This window comes from Lissotriton helveticus, chromosome 3_1, assembly GCF_964261635.1.
Source record: "Lissotriton helveticus chromosome 3_1, aLisHel1.1, whole genome shotgun sequence".
Lineage (NCBI taxonomy): Eukaryota > Metazoa > Chordata > Amphibia > Caudata > Salamandridae > Lissotriton > Lissotriton helveticus.
In genome coordinates, this window is record NC_136061.1 from 740,347,514 (window position 1) to 740,372,833 (window position 25,320).

Here is a 25,320-nt window from a genome sequence, read left to right on the forward strand (position 1 = left end):
GATGAAATTATTGCTGTGCACATTTATGCCACTTGTTATTTGACCTAATCTGTAGGATTAAAAAGCAAAACATTTATAAAAGTAGAAACTAAATAGTCAATTGATTAATTAATGAAAGTGTATTACTGAAAAACAATTATTTTATGCAGCTTAATCACACTTCTATTGAAGAAAGACAGGTTTCAAATGTTATGACGCTCTCAAAGACACTGCTCAAAGAAACCTCTTTTATTAAGATACTTCACCAAACAAAATAATGTCAGTGCCACTGGAATTATGCTGCATGACCAAATTATGTAGCAGGGTTGACTAAACTATGGCACAAGAAAAGGTGAATTATTTGGCGTAAGCGGTACATTTTGTGATAATATTACTTTATTAGTTAATCTTTTTTAGATGTTAACAGTGTCTGGGCAAATGTTTTACCCCATTAGTAAATACAGCAATTAGCACCTGAAAGAGAACCCTTTGTGAAAAACTTTCTACTACTGCATGGCACCACACAATGCAGAATTTTCATAGTTATGATGGAAAATACTGTGGCCTTACATAACTCCATTGGTCATGATTAAAGTCTATATAAAATGCAGCTTACTTCCTGTAATCCCACGCAATGATTACAAGCATAGTTAATAGACTGATGCAGAGAATATACTGCTATTTTCCTAAGTACAGTCAATTTGTACCTCTACACAATAAGATATATACTTTATACTATACTGAAAATGTGTTAATCTTCAAGTCATGCATGTACGATTTCACATATACCAGACTACAAATGCACATCACATGTTGACTATGCAGATATACAGTATCACATTCTTAAATTCCAGAGTCTATTTATTTAAATGTAGATCAAGATATTGTTTCCAGCTTTTTTTTTTAATATTCAGTTTTAAACATATAGTCCTATTAAAATGAGTCAATACTTGTGCAAAGCTACAATACATTATGTAATTTGACTTTATACAACGCTGCAAACTTGTATGTGTGTTAACGTTCAAAATTGCACAGTGTGTGTTGGTTTCAAAACCCAGAGTCGGAGAATGGCATATGTCAATTAACTAACAGCTATGCAAAGCATCACAAATGTTGAAATGTGGTTAGTTGGACTAACAGAACACTTTGTGTCAGGTAGACATGACAAGTCATGGCAGGCACTTGAGTGGCATGTTGTTCAAGTACATTTTCTAGAAGGCTAACCAATGCAATGGGAGCTAAAAACATATGACCTTTAGAACTATGTTCCAGGAATTATTACCTAATTTGCAATAATGTGACATTTTAACATGCATAAAGTGAACAGTAAAAGTACAATGTAAATGAGGGCCACATTGGAAAGCTCTCAAAATGTACATCTTTCTATGAAATTGCTTTTCTGCTCCTGCCCTGAACCATCTTTGTTTTTCAGGCCTGTGAGACTGATAGCTTAGAGAGACTTTGTATATAAAGCAGAATACGTATTTTAACTAAAATGCAAGTATGCTTTGGATGCATAGGCGTTTTACATAACTGCTGTCACTTAAAATATTTTGGGTTTTGTAGATAGTATTAACCAATCTACGTACATTTCAATAGACGCAGCAGTTTATGAATTCACCGAGATACATACATTTAAGTTACAAAACAATGCAACAAATACTAAACTATCACTTATGATGCAGTGCTGACCCATCACTTAATAACATGATAAAACAACTCAATAAAATGTAATATCTAAAATGTTGTTATAACACAAACATATGTGCATTTATATAAAAGAAGAACATCCTTTAGATCTATGTAGAGAGAACTATAAGCATGCATGTACAACACATGCATTCACAAAAATAGGCACAAATAGGCCTGCTGCACTGACTGAAGATGTAGTTCAACATACACAGTGAAATCTATAATAAGACTAATTCACACATATACATTGATTAGGTTTATTTGTTTCTTATTTAAGTCTTAGAATTAATTAACACCATACAAAACTGGTCTATAATGTGATGTCTTCAGCATAAATGGAAGATCCAATTCTAAAACTGATGTATCCCTAAGATTTTTGTGAAGCATACAAAGCATTCTCACACACTCACATAGCTTCTGCACCAGAGTTGACTCCAATAAGCAAAGATATGCACATAGCCTTCAAACAACTGCTTCCACAGTACTCTTCCTGCTACTCCAGGCCCACATGCCCATTACTCTCAAAAAGAGAAAACCCAAAGCTGTACAGAGCAGTTGATAAAGAGCGACACTTCAAAACAATTCTCATTTGATGACACTAGGCTGTTTTTAACTCACAGCACTGGTTAATAAGTTCAAGCTTCTATCAAATGTTTCTCACCAGATATATGAAGCCCTTAAACTAAAGTACCCTTAATAAATGTCCATATGAATTAAAGCTAAAAATAAAAATTTAGAAAAACAAACTTCCCCTACTTTGTATGGGATAACACATTTAAAGGGAATGTACAAAAATGTTTTCTTGCTCTTATTTCCTTTACGTAACGAACAAGTAAAACATGCATGCTGTAAATAACAGGAAATTACCCAAATTCATTATGCTTTCTTGAACAGAGGTGTTGTCTGTTAACAAAAGCACTGAACTACGCATGTCTACGTCTATGGCAAAGCTTTTGATCTGAGTAAAAGGAGCAAGTTTTACAGTGGCCATACATAGAAAGAGAAAAACATAAAGGCATGTAATAGAAATACTATTTAACAAAGACAGAAAATAATTGCATCTCCTATGAATTCTTTGTACCGTAGCTGTGTAGGAAAACATAAGAGGCATTTTAGTGCTTTACAGTTGTGTCTCCTAGAAACCAATTGATGAGCAACATAATGTGCCCGGCGTTTCTTTAGATAACTCTGCAAGCCATGCCACAATGCAGCAGTGTCATTGCGAGACGATGATAAAAAACAGAAAATAAGCTGTAGCTATATATAAAATGTTCATTGATTTGTCTGCCTAGTTTTCAGTGTAGCACAGAGACTATCATTTCAATATGACAGCTCGTATGAAAATAAATTAAGGTTTGAAAGGAAGGTTTTGGAAAGTATAAAAATCCATTTATATGGACTTTATATTGCACATCCTTCTTAAAGTATCACTATCCATCTAAAAAGACCTCTGTTTTGACTGAAATCACAAGAAGTCATTTGGCAAGTGAAGTTTTATATAAGAATATTTTGGATAGTGGTACAGTATGGCTTAGCACCTACATAATTCAAAATAATTCTTCAGACATTATTCCATCATGCACAAAATAAAAATAAGAGTGCAGTAACGTGCATGCTATACACCTTTGTTACAAAATATAAATTCAATACTAAACAATTAAATGAGTAATGTAGTAGTTTTAGGGTTATTCTAGCTATCCTTATGTAATGCAGTAAGTAGGGTGATAATAATCCTACCGATAGCATAGTGAATATATTCATACCTTTGATGTAAACGGATATCAATCCTTTGTGATATGTGTATGTGCGCTTATGAGTCTTTCTCAGTCACCGTGGTAAAAAGATTTAACAATGTCTAAGAGCCTTTAAGAATAAAAGGGCAATGCTGATCTGTGGAAGAAAAAGGATGTTCTGACTAGAAACAAATTGCAATAGCATAATAGAGATGCAAAAGTTTTGCACATTCTACACATAGTTGGCCATAAAAACTCTAAAAAACATACATCTTTTGAAATACTTGAGGAGCCCACAGATAATTTGAATAGAAAAAAAGTCTCAACAAAATATTAATTTTTGTTTAGATTCTAGACTGATGGGGTGCTTTAAGCTACACAAACCCTATCCAGCGTTTATCTATATGTAGAACTATGGGTGGCCAATGTTCAGCACTAGCAGTCTGCACCTGAAGAAGAGAAGCGGCTGACCGAAAGTAGAGAACCTGGTGACAGGAATCGGATAAAGACAATGAATTTGGGAATCTGTAAAAGCCAGTGTTAAACATAACTTACTTTCACATCCTCCTCCAAATGATTACAATTGAACTTTTTTTCTCCACGTGTACCATTATTTCTCTGAGAGAAAGAGACTGAGATAAGGGATTTGAAAGGGCACATGGGTGAAATGGACACTCAGGGACCGAGAGGGTTTAGAATTATAGTTATGCTTGAATCCATGAAAATGTCCAATGGTTTCCAGCACTTTAGTATAATTGAAAATAGGAAAAGGTTTTCTTTGTGGTAATATTTGAAGAGCTCCCACAAAGTGCTAATTGGCATACACGTTTCTTATAGGGCCTATGTCTAAAATTATTCAACAATCTGTAAAATTAGACATGGTGTCTCATGTTCTGTGTATTCATCCTATGACATTAAATAAGTTTCAAAATTTGATTTTCCATACACCACTATATGATCCTAACCATCGTTACAGAACAGATGCTGTACAATATATGTTGAAAAAGAAGACAGTAGGAGCGACCTCCAGAAAGTTTCAATAATAATGAGCAACCCTTTTTTCCACGATCATTATACACGGCATTTCAATCAATGCCTGGCCACTGTTACTCCTTTGCTTTTTGTATTTGTTTATTGATTTACAGTGGACAAAGTCCAACTCCATGGCGATTTAGGTGGTATTCATCTCCATTGACTCAAAGTCCCACAGCTTTTGTGTGGCATTAACTTCCTCAGCGCTTCTGCTATAGTTTTCACTTTGCAGATAGGGTAACATGGTGGACGATGAGGGTAGTGGAAATCAATTTCTGCACATGGACACACCACAGAAAACAGATGTGTGGCAACAGTGAAATTCAAATGCAATCACTTGAGAGGTAATTTCTTAGGGCATTATGAAAACTATTAGAGCTCTGTATTCATGCTTGCAGGAGCATGATCTTACTCAAAATAGTTCCAGCTCCAAAGGATGGACATCTAATGGGTATGAAGACAGGTATCAAGAGGAACAGTTAGACTGGTAATTCAACAAAATAGGAAAATATACTAATATTCTGTCTGATTATGATGCACATAACCTATCTCTTACATGAGAGATGTTTGGCTTAATTGTTTTCCACCTCCCACATGCCGGTCAAGTTGTCATTTCTCCCCCCCCCCGATATTGCTCTACAGTGCAATACCGAAGTTCAAAGGTAATGTCGCCTGACACACACATGAGATTCACTCTTCTTTTTCCTAAAGTAATCACATGACTGAAAGCCCTAAAGTATTTAAGTATTGAACCAAGGATGAATTACCAGAAGCATACTGTCATCTACGTTCAGATCAGTGAGGTTTCTTCCTTTAGATCCCATAAATACTAGTATACAGGCAAGAGTCATTTATGAACAAACTAACACTTCTAATTAAGCATACAATCGGATGGAGTAGGCACATTATTTCCTAAGCACTCCCATTCAATGGCAACTACACCTTGCAGGTAATAATGCTTGAAAATGTCATAAACATATATGATAGTCTGGAAAGATACATAGTTGCAGCAAAGTCTCATGCACAATTAAAACGGTTTCCTGGCCATGATGGACATTTTATTTTGATTACAAGTAATATTTACATATTCAATTCTTGGCTTGGGTAATTTGATTTCTTTCTCTTAGTGTGGTCTTGCTTGTACCGTTCTTTCTTTCTTCCCTGGATTCATGAACTTTAAAAACACAAAGCATCTTAAATATTTGACAGACTGGCAGGAAGGCTGATGCAAAGATCATGTCCAGAACTAGATATGCTTTTTGATTTTCATCAGAAAAGATGTTTCTGGGAATTGTTTTTTTTTTAAATAAAAAGTATTATTACTTCAATACAAAGGCTGTTTTTTAAAGAAAATGCTCTGTTTTAAATGCCGTCACAATGCAGTGTCCATTTCGAAAAAAGATGAGAAAACAAACATCCAAAACTTGCTGGTTTTTCCTTTTAAAACCACATTTACTCCCTCCTACTCAAGTTCATTATAACTCTGGAATGTATTATAAAATGTAGTGGTGCAATATGACTTTTCTGAACTAATATAACTTGATCTCAGTCAACCAACGTGTTCATTCAAATTTGAGGGATTACAGATACTTTCTCGATTGAATGTTGAAATCCACAAGGTGTACAAAACAATCCTCAACTGACAGTGTACCTCCAAATCCCATAATAAGGCAACAGCCTTGTGATGCTACTGAAATCCTTCAACATTCCACAGAAGTCCTCGGGTTTGGCTATGCGATCTCACATATAAGAAAATCCGATTTACAAGTCAAAGATATTTTCAGTGGATTCCCAAAAGGAAAGATCACACAAATCTTATTTTATCGAGGTGCTATAAATCCTTTTTCTACCGATTGCCATTGAGAAATGAGACCCGTGGGTAAGTTTTGTCAAGCGATTGAATAACATGAATCCTGAAACTGCCCTCCGGGGCTTAGCATTTGGATCCAGTAGATATTAGCCATACATAGCAAACAACAATTGAATTAAGACTACAGTGGAATGCAGGTCAAAAGCAATTACATCCCAGCAGTAGCAAAGTACTGTTACTATCACTAGTGAATGTCAGTGTCATTATCCTCTGTTGCAGAAGCAGGTCTATACATTGACTGATACATTTCACCACACCACAACTTTAATCCCTTTTTATTTTTAAGACATTTTGCTGAATACCTTCATTTTTAATGATCTGGCACTTATGTAAGGTAACTTGCCTATAGGCGTGAGGTGAATGACAAGTTTCTCCCCTACATCTTAATCATGAAAGTAATTTGTAAATTACTTAACCACTGCAGCCATGAAGACTGACTACGAAGGCAATACTTTACTAAGGCCTATTTTTCCCTGCTCCTGTGTATGTAAAAAAATATTTAAGTAACATATATATAGTGGCAGTTTTTTGTCTCTTCAGGATGGCAATTCTTCATGGTATGCTTCAGAAGCTCTTTACTCCACACTCCTGTATTTGGTAAATAAATTGTATAGAACTCGTAGCGTTGACTTTAAGTCACAATTCACGATATCTGGAATTGAGAAAAAACACAGTTAGACTCAAGTGAGCACTGACCGTCCATTTGTTTACGATGATTATCATGTTCTTCATGCTCTATTTACACGAAGCTCTACCTTACGAGTATGTCCTCATTAGATGTCGATGATTTGTAGAATGATTAATTTGGAACTTGCATCAGGTGTAATTGATGCATTGGAAAAATAATCTCACCTTGCCCTAAATTCCTTTGGAAATGTTATTCATTATGGAACAGGTAATTTAAAAACACTAAAGAGCTAATTTAATTTATTATTCTTATGTTGCAAAATTCGACAGTGATAAGAGAATTTTAGCATCAGAAGTTTTAATACTACCTTCAAGAGTACTATTACACATTTTTTAAGAGTTGTGTTCTTTCTTATTAAATCTATTTAATAAAAGAGTACTTGTTGAGACTTCAAATCTCTACTACAGTGTTTCACATGTCCAAATATTTGCAATAGTGCACTACCGGAGACAATATCATTTTGAACTAATATATCTCTCATGATAGCTGCTCACAATGCATTATAGCTATGTAAAATCAAATATTAGCAATTTGGAGAAGGCCACTTCATTCATAGGCCGAATTTCTCATTTTCTTTGTATTATCCCATTATTTCCTGTCCCTTAGTCCCCCTTTTCCACCCTACCATCAGTGCTTTTAGTGACACTTAGGGTAAAGTAAACTGGTAAACAAATTATCAGCATAACATAATTGGAAGGCAGGGAAGAGTGTAGCCGAAAGGAACACAATCATATTTTAAACCTAATATAGACAACAATTTCTACTATCTTATTTGCAATCAAGTTCCTCCCCCTCTCTGGCAGTAGAGACAACTTACCTCGGTTGCACCTTTTCAACCACACTGACAATTATCCACGTGGCATTAGTTAACACTCCAAATCCTTTTCTTCAAGTATGCCCCAATAGAACAAATCTTAATAAATGTGTTAGACCTTTGGTTGTTACTATTCTGTAGTCCTGCAGGTGACTAAACTAAAGTGTCAATATTGAGGACAAATGTTTAGTTTCTTATAACTAGCAAGTCTTTTATATCACTTCATGAATTCAAATAGGAGGAATATGCATTCCAACTATTACAAATGTGTCCTGGCAACTGTTCTCACTATTTCTACTGTCTTCCTGATTATGTGACTTTTCTTGTCTCATTTTTAAAGTTAGTGAACGCTGCATTACTCTGTGCCAGATAAAAGGCAATATATGGAAATGAGGTTGTAGAAATTATGGTAACAATGCACACATTAGAACGATGGTGTTTTTGATCAGGAAGTTGATAAAGTACAGGGTGATGAGGGCCATCAGGGTATCTGTTTGATAGGTCTATGAATAAAGCAAGATGACAAAGAAGTACTTTCAAGACTTTGGGTGAACTAACTGTCTCCCTCCACCACAGTCATTGTAGGTGTTTAGTGGAGGGTTAATATCCATTGTTCTTAATATTGAGCTAAATAAATTCCCTACGAGAACTCAAAATGCATTCTAATTTTATGGAAACATGAAGGGTCAGGTGTGCACATTTTTAATAATGAGCACACAATTGGTGGGAATTGGAAAATTCGGACAATAGATGACATTTCCCAATTCTCCCACGACTATGCAGTATTTTGTTGAAAAGTATTCGCAGCCTCCCACTTAACCAACTTCGGGCTCCTATCAATCAATCAATCAATCAGAACATTTGTAAATCACACTACTGACCCGTAAGGGTCTCAAGGCGCGGGGGGGGGAGGGGGAAGAAGCTACTGCTTGAATAGCCAGGTCTTGAGTAGTCTTCTGTAGGCTAGCAGGTCCTGGGTCAGCCGTAGGAGGATGGGGAGGGTGTTCCCGGTCTTGGCAGCGAGGTGGGAGAATGATCAGCCACCGAAGGTCGCACTACTGATGCATGGGATGGTGGTGAGGTCGCGGAGCTGGCGGTTGGGGGTGTAGAAGGTGAGTCATCTGTTGAGGTATGCTGGTCTGGTGTTATGGAGTGCCTTGTGTGCGTGGGTGAGGAGCTTGAAGGTGGTCCTCTTGTTGACGGGGAGCCAGTGCAGGTCTCTCAGGTGGGGTGTGATGTGGCTTCGGTGAGAGACGTCGAGGATCAGGCGTGCAGAGGCGTTCTAAATACATTGTAGTCGTTTCTGGAATTTGGCCGAGGTTCCTGCGTAAAGGGCATTTCTGTAGTCCAACCTGCTGCTGACGAGGGCCTAGGTGATCATTCTTCTTGTCTCGGTGGGGATTCACCTGTAGATCTTGCGGAGTATGCGGAGGGTGTTGAAGCAGGAGGACAAGACGACGTTGACCTGCTTTGTCATGGAGAGAGTAGAGTCGAGGATGAACCCCAGGTTGCATGCGTGGTCGGTGGGATTTGGGGCTGTTCCTAGTGCGGTCGACCACCAGGAATCGTCCCAGACTGAGGGGGTGGAGGATGAAGATCTCTGTCTTGTCCGAGTTCAGCTTCAGACGGCTGTTCTTCATCCACTCTGCGACAGCTTTCATTCCTTCGTGGAGGTTGGGTTTGGCGGTGAGGGGGTCTTTGATGAGGGATAGGATCAGCTGGGTGTCGTCGGCGTAGGAGATGATGTTGAGGTCATGTAGTCAGGCGACGTGGGCGAGCGGTGCAATGTAGCTGTTTACCAGCGTCGGGCTGAGGGAGGAGCCCTGAGGTACACAGATGATCTTGGTGGCTTGGAGTGGAAAGGGGGAGGCAGACGCTCTGGGTTCTGCCGGAGAGGAAGGAGGCGGTCCAGTCCAGGGCCTTGTCTCGGATCCCGGCATTGTGTAGGAGTGTGCGTAGGGCGCCGTGGCAGACAGTGTCGAAGATGGCTGACAGGTCCAGGAGGATGAGGGCCGCAGTTTCTCAGTTGTCCAGCAGGGCCCTGATGTCATTGGTGGTGGTGATGAGGGCAGTTTCGGTTCTGTGGTTGCTGCGGAACCCGGACTAAGACGGGTCCAGGATGCTGTTCTCCTCGAGGTAGCGGGTCAGTTGTCGGTTGACGGTCTTTTCAATGACCTTCGCTGGGAACGGGAACAGGGAGATGGGCAGGAGGTTCTTTAGATCCTTGGGGTCAGCCTTGGTTTTTTTGAGTTAGGCGTTGATCTCGGCGTGCTCCCAGCTCTCCGGGAAGGTCGCTGTTTTGAAGGAGATGTTGATGGGTTTCCAGAGATGGAGTGCGATGGTTGCGATGGCTTTGTTGAAGATGTGGTGTGGGCATGGGTCTGACGGAGATCCGGAGTGGATGGTGTTCATGATTTTGATGGTGTCGTCGTCACTTATGTTGGTCCAGGAGAGCAGGAGATCGGTGCTCATGGTGGCCGTGGGGACGGAGGTCTCGGTGGTTGTCGAGGTGGTCGTGACGTTGAAGCTGTTGTGGATGTCTGTGATCTTGTAATGGAAGAAGGTGGCAAGAAAGTCGCACAGGTCTTGCGAAGGTGGGATGTCGTTGGGGTTGGAGAATTCATTCACAATGTTGAAGAGCTCTTTGCTATTGTGTGCGTTGTCGTCCAGGCAGTCTTTGAAGGAGGCCCTTTTGGCGGATCTGATGTGGGATGCTGTCTGCGGGTGGCGTTCTTGTGGGCTTCATAGTTGTCTGGTGTCAGTTCACTGTGCCATTTCTTCTCTAGTTTTCTGCATGTTTATACGAGTGCATATTAGGATAGTAGTCGGGCAAGACAGACCATGACAGGTGATGGGTGGCTGGGCAACCCTTTTGTGGGGCCAGCACAGAGCAGAGCACCAGGTGGTTGGATGCAGAGAGCGCTTTGTAGCAAAGTACTGCTGAGGTTGCCACAAAATAGTTTTTGTTGTACTGATCCACAGGTAGCTACTCACTTTGTGTAGCTAGCCCTAATTTGAAAGAAATCTGCAGAGATGTAAGCCTTTATTCTTCACAACTGCACATACCACTAGCAAGGGATGGCTTTGTTAGTCAGAAATATTGTTTCAAAATACAAATGTACATTCTATTCCAATATTAACTTTATTACTTTATTTTAGTATCTACTCAAGATTCTCAATCATTACCAGAAACAAGGACTCAGGGCATCATTACGATGGCGGGCGGACAAAGACCGCTCGCCACCGTAACGGTATACGGGACCTACCGCCAGAGGTGTGGCGGTCCCGCTGTGCCCACTAGGATGCAACCACTACCATGTCGGTCGCATCCCGCATATTGAACATTGTGGCGGGCGGTGCTGCAAGCAGCACCCGCCATAATGTCCAAAATGCATGTAGTGCATTGGCATGCACAACATGACAGGCACCACACGGTGCCTGCCGCCTTGTTCATGCCAATGTTGGGGGGTACCATGGGTACACCCCAAGTGCAGCCCCCCAACCTGCCAGGGAGGCCGCAACAGTGTGAACACTGCATGCCTTTCCATGGCGGAGTCTCCACCATGGAAAGGCTTTGCAAATGCCACATCCTAATATGGATGGTGGTGCCACCATATTCAGGCCCTTTTCCGCACGGTCGACATGTCGACCAGTGGAAAAGCAGCAGACGGTCTTTCAGTCTGTCGCGGTGCCCCTTCCATGCTAACGTGGCAGGGGGAGCATAAGGGACAATTGGCGGGCGGATCGCCAACGCCGGCCCGCTGGTGGCAATCCGGCCGCAATCCTAATGGGCCCATAGTGTTAAGTCTGACCCCTTGGAAATGAGTGAAAAGATGTAGGCTGGTATTTGGGTGGCTAGATTCACAAACTCTAATTGTATTCTTGAAGTAGAAGAAAATAAAACAAAGAATGTGGATATGAGAAATGGAACACAGAAGATCTGGTTCAAACATGGAACTCTTTTATGGTGTTCATAAAAGGAGAAATGACTTCCTCTTCATGATACAAACAATGTCAGCTGGAGATAGGGTAGAACATACTTTCCTAAAAGAACCAACTACAAAGGCTGCCTCCTTTACACTGGCAACAGGATGGCAAACCATTTCCTGAATTTAAACACAGATTATATGGGAGTCTTGATGCTGGGGAATGAGTCCAACATCTGGGATGCTACATCCTGGTCAACTGATAAAGGCGTCTTTACCCTCCCTTATCAGAAAGTCACATAAGCTGGGTTTTAAAGACTACAGTCTGACTCTAGTTCCATAGACTAAGATGACCAGGGTTTCTGTCCTGCTTTTTTGTCAACTATAGAGACCATCTTTCCTTCGACTGCATGAAAAGTTGTTAATGCATTAATATCCTCCTGTATAAATTATGAAAACTCCCCCTTCCTTGAACTTCAAAGGTATCTGAACTAGCAACTTGAAGTAGTACAAAATGTGAAATCTAATATCATCTTGCAGCTTCTAAACAGAGAAAGCACAGCTAATGTTTAACAAAATGATATTGCCTTTCAGTGTTCTGTATGATAATGTCTAAGATTGTCATTAAAACACACTGCACCATAAGTTAAGGCCACACTTTAATCCAGGACAAAGTGAAAAATTACTTGTCACTCCTGCTAAAATCACACTCTTTTACACCTTAAAACGGTACAAACAATAAATAAACAGAATGGGCTATAGCTTATAGCTGAAAGGCTTACCTGGTCCAAAACGTGACATGTAGTGCCATAGCAAAAGGAGAGGGGAAAAAAACTAATCCAGTAATTATTTTAGTACACTTTGCAGTTTTTTTCAGAGAAGTGTACCAATAAGATTCCGGAAGCTCTGTGAAACAATGCATTTATATCCTGAACCTTTTGATTTCTCATATCTCCCCAGGAACTAAGTACCAGCTTGGCAACAGAGATCACAAGTGGAGAAGTAAATAAGACTACAAGTGAACTAAAGCATACAAAGGCAGATAGCCCTGATGGTCAGTATTCATCCTCTAATGGAATGGTGAATAATCTTTTTCAGTATTGATGTGAAGAATGAAACATTGAACCAACCATGTATGATTCCATGATATGTGCTTTTAGCAAGGAATGGAGAAGTCCTTAATGGATTCTCATATCGATACATATAGATTTGAAAACATTTATAAAAATTAAGGCATGGAGTTAGGTGGGACACTCCAGTCAAGGGACAAAACTATTTTAAAAAGGAGCTCGGGGGGGGCGTGGCCAAGATGGCGGAGTGAGAGGACGCTTCTCCTCGCGGCTCCCCGACCCGATTAGGCCCAAGCCCTGGAACATAGCTTTTTCTCCCCCCACTGGCGTTCAGAGGCACCGGGAGAAGTGGCGGAACCCTGCAAGACGACTTTGCCACAAGAACTGGCCTCGGAGCGGTCCTAGCACGTCCGGCCGGACGACAGCGGAGAACGACCCCGGAGAGAAGGGTAGCGCAAGCCGTCCGCCGGGAACCAGACAGAAGCGATGCAGCCGCCTGCGCACCGCGCTGATCCTCGGCCCGGTGTGGCACACAGGGAAGAGAAGGACTCTGCGGCACCGAGACTGCCCGGAGTCCGGCTTGTGCCCCGACGATTGGTTCGGCACCGAGGAAATCGCCTGGGGCGATAATCGAGGCCGCGGCAGCCAGCGGAAACAGGACCCAGGGACGGGCCCCGAGCCGGAGACCTGAGCTCCTTCGGGAGCTACCCCCGGGCGGGGTAGCAACGGAGGAACAGAGGATCCTGTATGGCCTAAAGGGCGCCGGAGGTGGGGCCTGACCCACGCTGGCCGGCGGGCGACTGCCACACCGAGGACACCAGGGCGCAGCGGTGCCAGCACAGCTGCAGGGAGGACCGCCCCGAGGAGCCTTCGGCTGCCTACCTACCCCGGGGGTGTCGGAGTGGACCGATGTACCCCGGGACTTCGACCGCATTGAGTGCCTAGCGGGGCTCCGTTGAGACGGCGGGCCGGGCGGCGGCACAGTGGGCCGCGGCTGCGGCCTACCAGCGAGGCCTCTGAAGGAGGCGCGTCGGTGTGGGGCGCGCCCGCCGGCCCGAGAGCCTCACGACTGGGCGGAGGACCTGGCGGTGTCGGCCGGTCCGGGACTTGGCAGAACCCGGCTCTCAAGACAGACGGAGCGGCGGACCTCGGGATCGCGGCTGCGACCCCTCGACGGAGTCTCCGGGGCGCGTTGGACAGTGACTGAACACCGGAGGTATGGCCCTGCTGCACGGATGAATGGACGCTGCATGAGAGCGGAAGAAGACCCCTGCGCACTAGCCCGGAGTGGGAACACTGACATGCATGGACTGCTGAGAGCGCGGCACCAAGGGGACCCTCAGTGTTGATGGGTCGTAACAGCCGCAGACCCCAACGAAACGCATCGGACTGGAGAGACCTCCATAGCACAGGAGCACGGCCCCGAATACAGACAGACTGGTGAGACCTGTGATCGCGTTGGAGCGGCACTGAAGGGCTGCCACCGAAGAGCGGCGGAGCGGACCTGACTTGTCCTGCCGCGAGGCCACCACCCAACGGGGAGCCCCCGGTCTGCTGCAGGCCTAGATACACGTCTCCAATACCACGAATTGCGCCGAGCACCCTCGTACGCCGTGCTCCCTGGCGGCGCGGTGGAGAGCCGGCCGCCTGGTGGTGACAGACAATCAGCCTACATATGAAGCTTCCCAACAACAGTCCCCGAACAGCAGACTGGGACCAGATCTGACCCTCGGGCCCTAGCGGTCTGGGGGCACTTTTACCGGCCACAGTGAGAGACGAGTTCGGTGGTATTTGGTAGAGCCTTATCAGTAGATCAAGGGAGACGTCTGGAGACCCTAACGTGGCATAGGAGGTGAGTCGAGGGATCTGGCCCGCATCCTTGCCACGATGGCAGGCAACAGAGGTAACAAGAAGGGAGACCGCACACTCCCAGAGATGCTCAACAGGACCCAGCACAGAGGAGACAGGGGACACCCATCACCAAACTCTGCCGGAGGATCTCAGAACATGAACGATGGGGAGCCGCCAGTCACTAGATCCTTCCTGGAATCCCTCTTCAGCACCCTCAGGGACGATTTTCAAACTCTGAAGCAGGAAGTAGCGGGAGAAGTGCGAGAAATACGCAGAGATGTAGACGACCTGGGAGAACGAGTAGCCACCGTGGAGAGCACGAACCACCGACTTGACGACGAAATTGTGCAGCTGCAACAGGAGGTGTTACGCCTACGAGACCAACACCTGGACCTTCAAACGCACAACGAGGACCTCAAAAACAGGTCTCGACGCAACAACATTCGGGTCCGTGGAGTTCCATCTACAGAAGAGGGAACGGATGTGGCCGGTTACTTGAGAGACATGTTTAGGGAGCTCCTGGGAGAGCCGGCGGATTTTACCATTCGGATTGACAGGGCGCACAGGGTGGGACCGCCGAGACTTGCGTCGGCACCGCCACCGGATATTTTGGCCTTTTTCCCCAGACTTTCCATTGAAAGAACGCATTTTGGCAGAAGCGCGAAAGAAGCAATCCTTTACTTTCCGCGGCCACTCTGTTGCTCTATACCAGGACTTGTCCGCTATCACCCTTCAGAAACGCAAAGCATTTAAGATAGTGACTGATTTTTTGAGAGAGCACGAAACGTCCTATACCTGGGGCCACCCCTTCCGCCTTATCTTTAAGTGGAATGGCACGATGCACCAACTAAGATCACTGCGTGAGACCTGCGAGGTTCTAGGGATCACCACGGAGGAAGATGATACCGCCACGCCACACCCAAGGCGTGGCTCCAGAGACGGCTGGCAGAGAGTGTCGAGGAGGCGGGCGCCTACCACCCCCTTGAGACCAGACTCACCCACCATTAGAGCCAGCATGGCGAATGCTGTGTCCGAAGTGGCCAGAGACACAGCTCCTCTTGATGATGTCGCGTTGACAGCGTAAAGAAGCTCCGGGGGGAGAATCTCATAGCCTTACTGATATTGCAGGTTTGGGGTCCGGGGTGGGGGGCCGTAGGGAGAAGACATTGGCTGGACGTCCATCCAGGTAATTCAACACAGACTTGTCCACTTTGGACATGACTGGGGCTAAAGGTTGTTGGGGCTCCAGGGGGGCACAGGGGGGAGAGAGGGCTGGGGCGGCTGATTGTTTGCAAGAGGGAATTGTTGGCTGGGGAGTGGGGGAGGAGGAGGGGGGATGGGGAGGGGCAGTTCAGGGGAAGTTTAAGGGGAGTTTGGTGGGGAGGGGTCAAGGTCGTCCAGTGCTCATGTTGCATCTACTCTGGCCTGACAGGGCCCCTGCACGCTACTTATCTCAGAGCCGTCCTTCCTGGGTTTCGATTCAATGCTTGCGCTACAGTTGCCCCTACAATAATGACAGCCCTTAAGGTAGTAACCCTTAATGTGAAAGGGTTGAACAATCCAGTCAAGAGGAGGGCGGTCTTGTTCCCTGCTAGAAAGCACACAGGTGGATATCTGTCTCTTACAAGAGACTCACTTACTAGCCCGTGAATGCCATAGGATGCGGTCTCACAAATTTCCAACACAATTCTTTTCCTCCAACACCAACAAGACAGCGGGGGTGGCAATTCTAGTGTCCCGAACATTCAAAGGAGAGGTTTTACATAAGTTTGCAGAACAGAAGGGGAGAATTCTAGTGTACAGGGTTAAGTTAGGAGGTCTGGTGATCACCATAGGATCGATATATAGCCCCAACGAGCATCAAGAGCGATTTTTTAACTCAGCCTTGATGGACGTTACAGCCACCTCAGATAGACACATTATCATAGGAGGGGACCTGAACATGGTATTCGACTCGTCTCTAGACAGGTCAGCGCAGAGGCACCCACAAACGACGGAGAGATTTCTCAAGGGGGTAAATCCCAATTAGAGGACCTGGATCTTCACGATCTCTGGCGCCGCCTCCACCCCACCGACAGAGACTACTCCTATTACTCACATGCACACAAGACATATGCGAGATTAGACCACCTCTTGGTCACGGGGCCAGTCTGTGACCTAGCTACGGCATCTGAAATGGGGGTTCTCTCCTTATCAGACCATGCGCCCGTTACAGGCACCTTTCGCTTACCGCCGGTGTCCTCGTCGCGTGGGGTTTGGCGCCTCAGGGATACACTACTGCATAAATAAACAGTGGTGAAACACATCACGGATTCAGTCCGCGATTATCAGACCCACAATGATAATACCGACACTTCATTGGCAACGCAATGGGCAGCCTTAAAGGCAGTGCTCAGGGGAGAATTTATAGCAATATCGTCAGCGGAGAATAGAGAACGCCAGCTCAAAGGAGACGAGCTCACACAAAAAGTACGCGAATTGGAGCAGGTACATCAGCGCTTGGGAGCCCATAGGGTATGGAGGCAACTTAAAGCAGCGAGAAAACTCCTGTCGGCCTTAGATATGGACAGAGCGGAGTATGCAGCGTTGCGTCTGAAACATGCGTATTACACAGGGGGGGACAGGTGCGGCCGGCTGCTTGCGAACAAACTCCGAGTGGCGCATCAACTGCACTTAGTGAAGGAGATTTTGGTCTCCGGCGGCGAGACAGTTACGGAGGACGACTGAATAGTGGAGACTTTCCGTCAATACTATGCAGAGCTATACGCCAGTGATTCCCCGTCACCACATGCGGAAGCTGGCTATCTGGACTCGGTCCCCCTCCCTTCCTTAGCTCCGGAGCAAGCAGAGTACCTGGAAAGGGACATTCGGGTAGAAGAGGTGATTACAGCCATCTCTAAACTCAAGAATGGGAAGGCTCCGGGCCCGGGCGGCTATACATCACTTTTCTATAAAACATTCTGCTCCGTGCTGGCCCCTGTCCTTACCAGGCTCTTCAACTCATTCTCTGCTCCCGGAGCTATCCCACCAGACCTACTTCAGGCAACCGTGTCGGTCATCCCCAAACTGGGGAAAGACCGGGCTCATTGTAGCTCGTACAGACCGATCTCTCTCCTGAACATTGATCTCAAGCTGTACACTGGGATCCTTGCGACTCAGTTGGCACTTCATCTGCCAGGACTGGTTGACCCGGACCAGGCAGGATTTGTCCCGGGGAGGCAGACGGTGGACAACACCAAGAGAGTGGTACACATCCTAGAGAAAGCCTCCTGGATTCCCGGGGAAAGAATGCTGTTAGCCGTAGACGCGGAGAAAGCGTTCGACCGAGTACATTGGCCTTATCTAGAGCAGGTCCTGGCGAAGGTGGGCATTGGGGAGAAGTTCCGCACCCTAGTGTTCAATTGCTATAGATTCCCATCGGCGGTAGTGCAGGTTAATGGTTGCAGCTCCCGGACGTTTTCAATAGAAAGGGGCACCAGGCAGGGGTGCCCATTATCCCCGCTACTTTTTGCTCTATATATGGAGCCTCTTGCCCAAAGGATACGTCAGAACCCGAACGCGACGGGAGTAAAGATGGGGAGATATACCCACACGATTAGCCTCTATGCGGATGACGTTATACTGACCTTAGCTGACCCGAAGGGGGCACTCCCAGCGTGTGTTGCGGAACTGGAAGCTTTCTCGTCGGTCGCGGGATTCAAAATGAATATGGGGAAGTCCGTAGCCCTTGATGTCTCGTTGACCGCTGCCACGAGAACTGAACTCCAGAACCTCTTCCCCATGCACTGGTCTTCGGATCTGGTACCTTATTTGGGCATCCTTTTGGCGCCCACCCTGCCCGCTATGGTAACCGCCAACTACACGGCCTTAGGGAAAAAAATTAAGGAAGAACTGGGGCGCTGGAACAAAGGCACTCTGTCCTGGCTAGGCAGGATAGCAGCGGTTAAGATGACGATCTTACCGCAGGTTTTATATCTGTTCCGGGCCCTGTCGCTCCTACCTCCCAAGGGATGGATTCAGCAGACGCAAGCGGACCTTGCACGCTTCATCTGGCAGGGCTGCAAACCTAGGCAGAAGAGGGCTCACACCACGCTTGCCCCTGAGGCAGGGGGTCTGGGTATACCAGATTTACGCAAGTATTTTCAAGCGGCACAATTGCGATATCTTGTGGAGTGGAGCAGATGGGAGTCAGATAAACACTGGCTCTTCCAGGACCAGGCGGTAGCAGGCCGGCCTCTACAGGAGGTGCCCTTCCTACGCAGAGCACACCGCCCCCCCAATCTGTACGCGTCTTTCATCATGCGAGTCCCACTGCGGGTGTGGGATACCACTAATGTTGCTCATGAGCTCACCACATTCCCCTCACCGTTTACACCATTGGTCGAGAACCCGGATTTCACCCCCAGAGTGCCTTTAGACGCTGGCGGGCTGCGGGGTGCAGGGCGCTGTTCCATATGTATGCTCCAGAAGGCGTTATTCCATTTCAGGACTTCAAGCGTGAATATCACCTACCTGAAACGGAGAGAATGCGGTATTTGCAGGTGCGCCACTGGGCGCTGCAACCGCAGGTGCGTGACTCAGCGGACAGAAGGCTTTTACCTTATGAGAAGTGGCTTGTGACCCGCACCTCGGATGCGCAACTGAACTCGGACCTCTAAAAATGTTTGCAGCCTCCTTCCTCTCATCTTTATAACCCGGGTAGGGAGCGTTGGGAACGGGAACTGGGGAGGACATTGAGCCATACAGAGTGGGACCAGATTTCATATCGGGCGCGACATTCCGCATACCACACGAGACTTACCGAAACATTTACAAAGGTGACTACCTTCTGGTACTACACCCCAGAAAGATTGCACGAAATGAATCGTAGTATTGAGGATACATGCTGGCGGGCTTGTGGGCAGGTAGGCACACTTACACATGTGTTGTGGGATTGCCCTTTGCTAAGCCCCTACTGGAAGGAGATCTTAGATGAGATTGACACACACTTTGACATTGAACTGCCACGCTTCCCTGCGTATGAACTGCTGGGCTTGCCCAACCGGTTGATGTACCCCCTAAAGTCCCGAAGAGGCAGACAGATAGCGATAGCGCTGGGTTCGGCTGTTCAAAACATTCTCATACACTGGCGCACCACCACACTCCCCTCTATCACGGGCTGGCTGCATAGATTATGGCATGTCCTGGGCATGGAAAAGTTGTCGCTCACAGTGGCGGGAGAGGTGGAGCAGTTTAACGACCTGTGGCAACCGTTTCATTCACTGCTGGTTACGGAATTTAAAGAACTCACCTGTCCACGATATCTTCGACTTTTGAGACTAACGTCACCTGCAGATTCAACTGATTGATAAGGCTTAGAATAGAATTAGCCGAAAAGGGAAAGTGGAGAAGGAGGAGTGAAGCAGGGGGGCGAACTTGGCACTGGACGGGGGAGGGAAGGGAGGGGACAGAAGGGATAAGAGGGGTGTGGGGAGTTTTGAAAGCGGAATGTTTATTTGTGTACTATTGTCGCTGTATGCGCATCGAACGATGGAACCGGATGGGCACTTAGTTTGCAGAGACTTTACGCACCAATGCGCTCCTGAATGGCTGCATCATAACACGCATCCTTAGCGACTACTGTTCCTTGTTTTTGTAAATGTCTCAATAAATTGTTTTAAACCTAAAAAGGAGCTCTGTGGTTGGATAAATGCAGAGAATTCTTAGGTAACTGAAACAAATGTGCAGAGCTTGGTTTATTTCTGTATTGACCTGAAAGAAAACTGGTTGCTTCCTGGAAATCAGGACAGCCTGTGAGAATTGTGGTGCACTTAATTACATGTGATCCGTGAAGAAGCTAAGGGGTCTATTAGGACGCCACCCTAGCAGTGCTGGGACCGGCTGCCAGTGGTGCAACGGTCCAGCACCGCCAATTAGGATGCGACCGTCACCCTGCCGGTCACATCCCGCATATATTGCATTGTGGCGGGCGGCCACAATGCAATATATGCATGTTGTGCATTTGCATGCACACGTGACAGGCACTGGTGCCTGCCACCTTGTGTATGCCAATGTTGGGGGGTACCATGGGTACCCCCCAAATGCAGCCCCCCATTCCCCTATCCCCCTGGGGGCCCACAATGGGCTCCCAAAGGAAACACTGCATGCCTTTCCATGGTGGAGTCTCCGCCATGGAAAGGCATTACACCGCCACCATCCTAATATGGATGGCGGTGCCTGCAAGGCACCACCACCATATTACAGGCCTTTTTCTGCCCAGTAGGCAATCATGATGATTCCCTTTCGGCGGAAAAGTGGCAGATGGTCTTTCCGTCTGCCGAGTAAAAGGCCGAACGGCGGGGTGTTTTGGTGCGAGTATTGCCACTGCCGGTAGGGCAGTGGTGATCCGCCCGCCATCCTTATAGACCCCTAAGTTAGGCACTCTTGAAAACCCCTGCATCGAAGCAGTAACACGGAGGGTTTACACAATCTAAACTCTACTTCGGAAGCACAAATTAAATTCCAATGCTTTAAATCGAAGTTATCTACAACATTTAAATTGGATACATTCATTAAAAATACACATCTCCAAAAGACAAAGTACCAGTACAATAGTTATGGCTAGCTAAGACTCAAGTCAACCGATGCAGCAGTTTTCTTGCCAAATTATGGCCAGCTAATGGGAATATCTGAAACATTGGGGGCACTCAAAGTAAGGTAAGAGCTCAACCGGTATTGCTCAAGCATAACATTACCTTCTGGCCTGGGTTTTGGTTTTTCCAGCCCTCCATCTTGCATCAGTTCAAATGAAAATGAAACATTAAGGACCTAAGGGAACATCAGTACAGAGGTTTTAGCACAGCAAAAAAAAAAAAAAACACACACATTTACAGTAAAATGCATGTCATATACACTTTGGAAAGTGCTGCCTGTATTAAATGATAAAATTGATTACTCAGTTTTATATGTAGTCCTTCTGAAAGGTATATCTTGCATTTTCATATTTCATACCATTTCTTTACACTATGAACAAGTGCAGGATAACACAGTTTCCAAAACTGCTGCTTTCTACCTACCCTCGGTTGTCTGCTCAAGGATGTGTCATGGATCATGGACAATATCAAAACCATAAATATCGTGATAACAAAATACTTTGTCAAAAATATCGATCATAAAAATATAGTTTTTCGATGCATATAATGGTTAGTACAAAAAGATTGAAAAACAAATATTTTACGCTAATATCAAAAAAAATACAAAAATATAGTTTTTTACTATATATGTAGTTTAAATAAGTGAAACTTAAATATTTTAACATATATGTATAAAAGTGTGTACGTTTATATACACATGTATAATATAAAACTATTAACCCCTTCCGCGCGGATGACGGAATCGCTCCGTCATCAGCCGCGGTAGCGCTGTGCTGATGACGGAGCGGTTCTGTCATGGCCCGCTCGACGCGCCTGCGTGGCGCTGGTTTTGCGCCTGCGCGGTGCGTTCTATTGAGCGGGCGGGGCCATGACGGAACCGCTCCATCATTAGCACAGCTCAACCGAGGCTGGTGACGGAGCGGTTCCGTCACCAGGATGGGCGTGCCGCGCAGCCCCCCACCGCAGTAAAGGTGTTAAACAAACATACATTTTATCTTCTATTTCAAAAACTTTTATATAACTATATATACACATATATATATGCATACACATATATAGACACATAAAAAAAAAAAAACTACAAATAAACTGGATGTTAAAAAAATATTTCCAATTTAAGTGTAATAAGAAGTAAACAATATATAAAAATACGTTTTACTAAAGATATCTTAAAAATACATACATTTATATATATAAGAAATATAAAAATACATAAACATAGTAGGATATATATTTAAGCATTATTAAAATAAATCTATAAATAATAACTATACTATTAGTAACAACTACTATTCACACTGCAGTTGGTGCAACAGCAGTGAGGGCGTTGGATTGCAGAGGGTTAAAATCTACTATTCCCACTCCAGTCTGTGCAACATTAGGGACAGCATTGTACTCTGGATGGGGTGAATTGTACTATTACCACTCCAGTTGGTGTAACAGTATAGAGGGAGTAGTTCACTTCAAACAAATAACATAATTTAACAACTATTAAATAAATAAAAATATTTAAATTTAAAAATTCATGTATAAATTTTAACAAAAATGTAACAATCACATAATTATTACAAGGTTTAATAATTATTATCAATTACAACAAATATTAATGTAATTAAAATACCACACTATATTCTCACACAGAACAATCAACTAATAAAACTTAATTGAAATTAAAAAGCATAACACAATTAACATATACTGTAATAACACATTTAATAAATGAATGAATAATTTTACATTTAGTATTAATTAAATAACTCCCAACCCTTAACTTCTACAAACTAAACACACATCTAAAATATAAATTAACACATTCTGGGGCGTGGCTTCGCAAGCGGTGATGGCGGTCGCAGCTTCCTAGAGCTCCCGCCGGCCCGTGAATCATCCGGCAGATTATCCTGGCCCCCAAGCCTACACACCGCAGCCCGACTGAGGCGATTGTTGCTGAGGGTGCCTGGGATCCTCCGGTGTGGTCCGTGGAGCTCCCGATTAATCGGATGTGGCTGGGCAGCGGAGAGGAGAGCGCGGCCTAGCACGCGGCGAGGAAGCCGGGGCCTCGATTTTGGCGCCTCCCGGCCGGGGGGTGTCCGCATGGCTCGGCCGACCCGCCGCTTGTCCGGCACCTAGACTGCCCTGAGGGACAAGAGACATCCAGCGCTATCCTTCAAGAACCCCGCTGGGGGTTTGGAAATCCTAGAGGCCGTGGGCCCGTCCGGCTGGACAAGGCGGCCTTGTAGACTCGGCGCAGCCGGGGCCTCGAGTTTCGTGGTCCCCGCCCGGGGCTCGCCGCGGGCCGTTGACACAGCTGGACCTTGACGGTGCCTCAGAGCTGCGATCGGTGGGAGTCTTCCCTGCTGATCCTTTCTAGGCGGCAGCCCGGAGTGTAGCTGGACGGCAGCCTGTGGGCCGACCCGGTTCTGGTGTTGCCCCGTGACAGACGGCGAACTGCGAGTACCCCCGCCTGGGTCCCGGACATTTGCAGGAGTGGTGGCCAGGGCTGGGGGTGAGTGACCGGCGCCACCGGGCCTGCAGCGCAAGGAGGTGAGGCACGGTCCAACCAGTGGAGTGAGGGACGTGCCGGCCGCCGACGACTAGGGAGTGGATCCCGGGGCCTGCCTTAGCCTGCCCGTGCAACAGCGCTGGATCGGAGGTACGGGTGTCCGAACCCGTGGCGGGGGAGAACTGCTGTGTGGGCCCCCCCCCATTGGGCTGGGCAGTCGGAATAAAGGACCCTGTACTGCCGTGACTGCATCTACTATCGGTGGCCCACAGGTAGTCTGCAACCATGACCAGAGGGGGAGGTGGCGGCCCCACCAAACAGCCGACCATCGATAAATTTACAGGACCCGGTGGGGGCCCCGGACCCTCGGGAGGAGGACAGCAGGGGGGGGGCGGACAACACAGCACTTATGGCGGCCATCACCCAATCCAGGGATATGTTCGATGCCAAGATAGGCGCGGTGGGTGCAGATGTCACTTGCTACGCCAAGACTTGCGGAATGCTGTGGCGCGGATTACGGAAGCGGAGTCCAGGGTTTCGGTGGTGGAGGACGACGTGGGCTCCCTAAAGAAGAGGATGGCGGCAATGGAATCTGCACAAAAGGGCCTAGCACTCAGGGCGGAAGATGCGGAGGGACGCGCACGTCGTAACAACCTCCGTTTCATCGGATTTCCGGAACGATGTGAGAAGGGGGACATGGAACAGTTTCTTACTCAGTGGCTGATGAGCTGGCTGCCCGCCCCCAGGGCTCTGTCCAACTGCTTCGTTGTTGAACGCGCACATCGTGCCCTGACACAGAGGCCGCCGGAAGGTGAACGGCCAAGGGCAGTGATAGCAAGACTGTTGAATTATCACGACCGGGATGTCATTTTGAAGGAAGCAAGAACCAGGGATGCTCTCCTCTACGAGAACCGAAAGATCATGATTTTTCCGGATTATACTAAGCTCGTACAGCAACGGCGCCAATCCTTCATGAACGCAAAGGCGAAGCTGCGAGGTTTGAATCTCCAATACTCTCTGCTGTACCCGGCTCGTCTGGGGGTGATTTTCCAGTCCAAAACGCTGTTTTTTGATTCTCCGGAGGAACTTTTTAAATGGACTGACGAAACGGTGGCGCTCAGGCCGCATGCCCAGCCGGGACTGAACCCGGGCTCTTCGAGGGGGTCATCGCAGGAACGAGGAGACCGAACGGCCAAGAGTAGGAGAAACCGGAGGTCCAGATCACGGAAGCGGTCGGTCTCTGTTACCAGTACGCGAGACAGCGGCAGAGCTGAGGACTCAGACCAATCTGGGAAGGATCACTGAGGGTCTCAGGTACTCTGTGCTCCCTGGTGGTGTAGTTCCCGTTGGCTGGGGACAGTGCGGTTGAGACCCGGCGAACTGGCTGCATTGTTGATGCCTCTGTGTCAATTCGAGACTGAGTTATTGACCATGAGTGGGGTGGTGGGGTGTGGCTCGGGGACGACCTATTAGGGGTTGCCACTCTCCTACTAAGGTGGGAGTTGTTAGGGGGAGGGGGGATGTGACTACTGG

The 25,320-nt window shown here is 46.2% G+C and overlaps 1 protein-coding gene across 1 annotated transcript in view; it reads right to left on the reverse strand.

Annotated features, from left to right (window-relative positions):
* Positions 1 to 357: 357 nt before the first annotated feature.
* PARVA (parvin alpha) overlaps positions 358 to 25,320 on the reverse strand; it is a 267,872-nt gene continuing 242,909 nt past the window's right edge. The window contains exons 12-13 of the mRNA XM_078680922.1: positions 21,390 to 21,462; positions 358 to 6,958 (exon numbers count right to left, since the gene is read on the reverse strand). Of these exons, the coding sequence (XP_078537048.1) occupies positions 6,882 to 6,958; positions 21,390 to 21,462 (150 nt within the window). The 3' untranslated portion in view covers positions 358 to 6,881. The remainder of the gene's footprint in view (positions 6,959 to 21,389; positions 21,463 to 25,320) is intronic.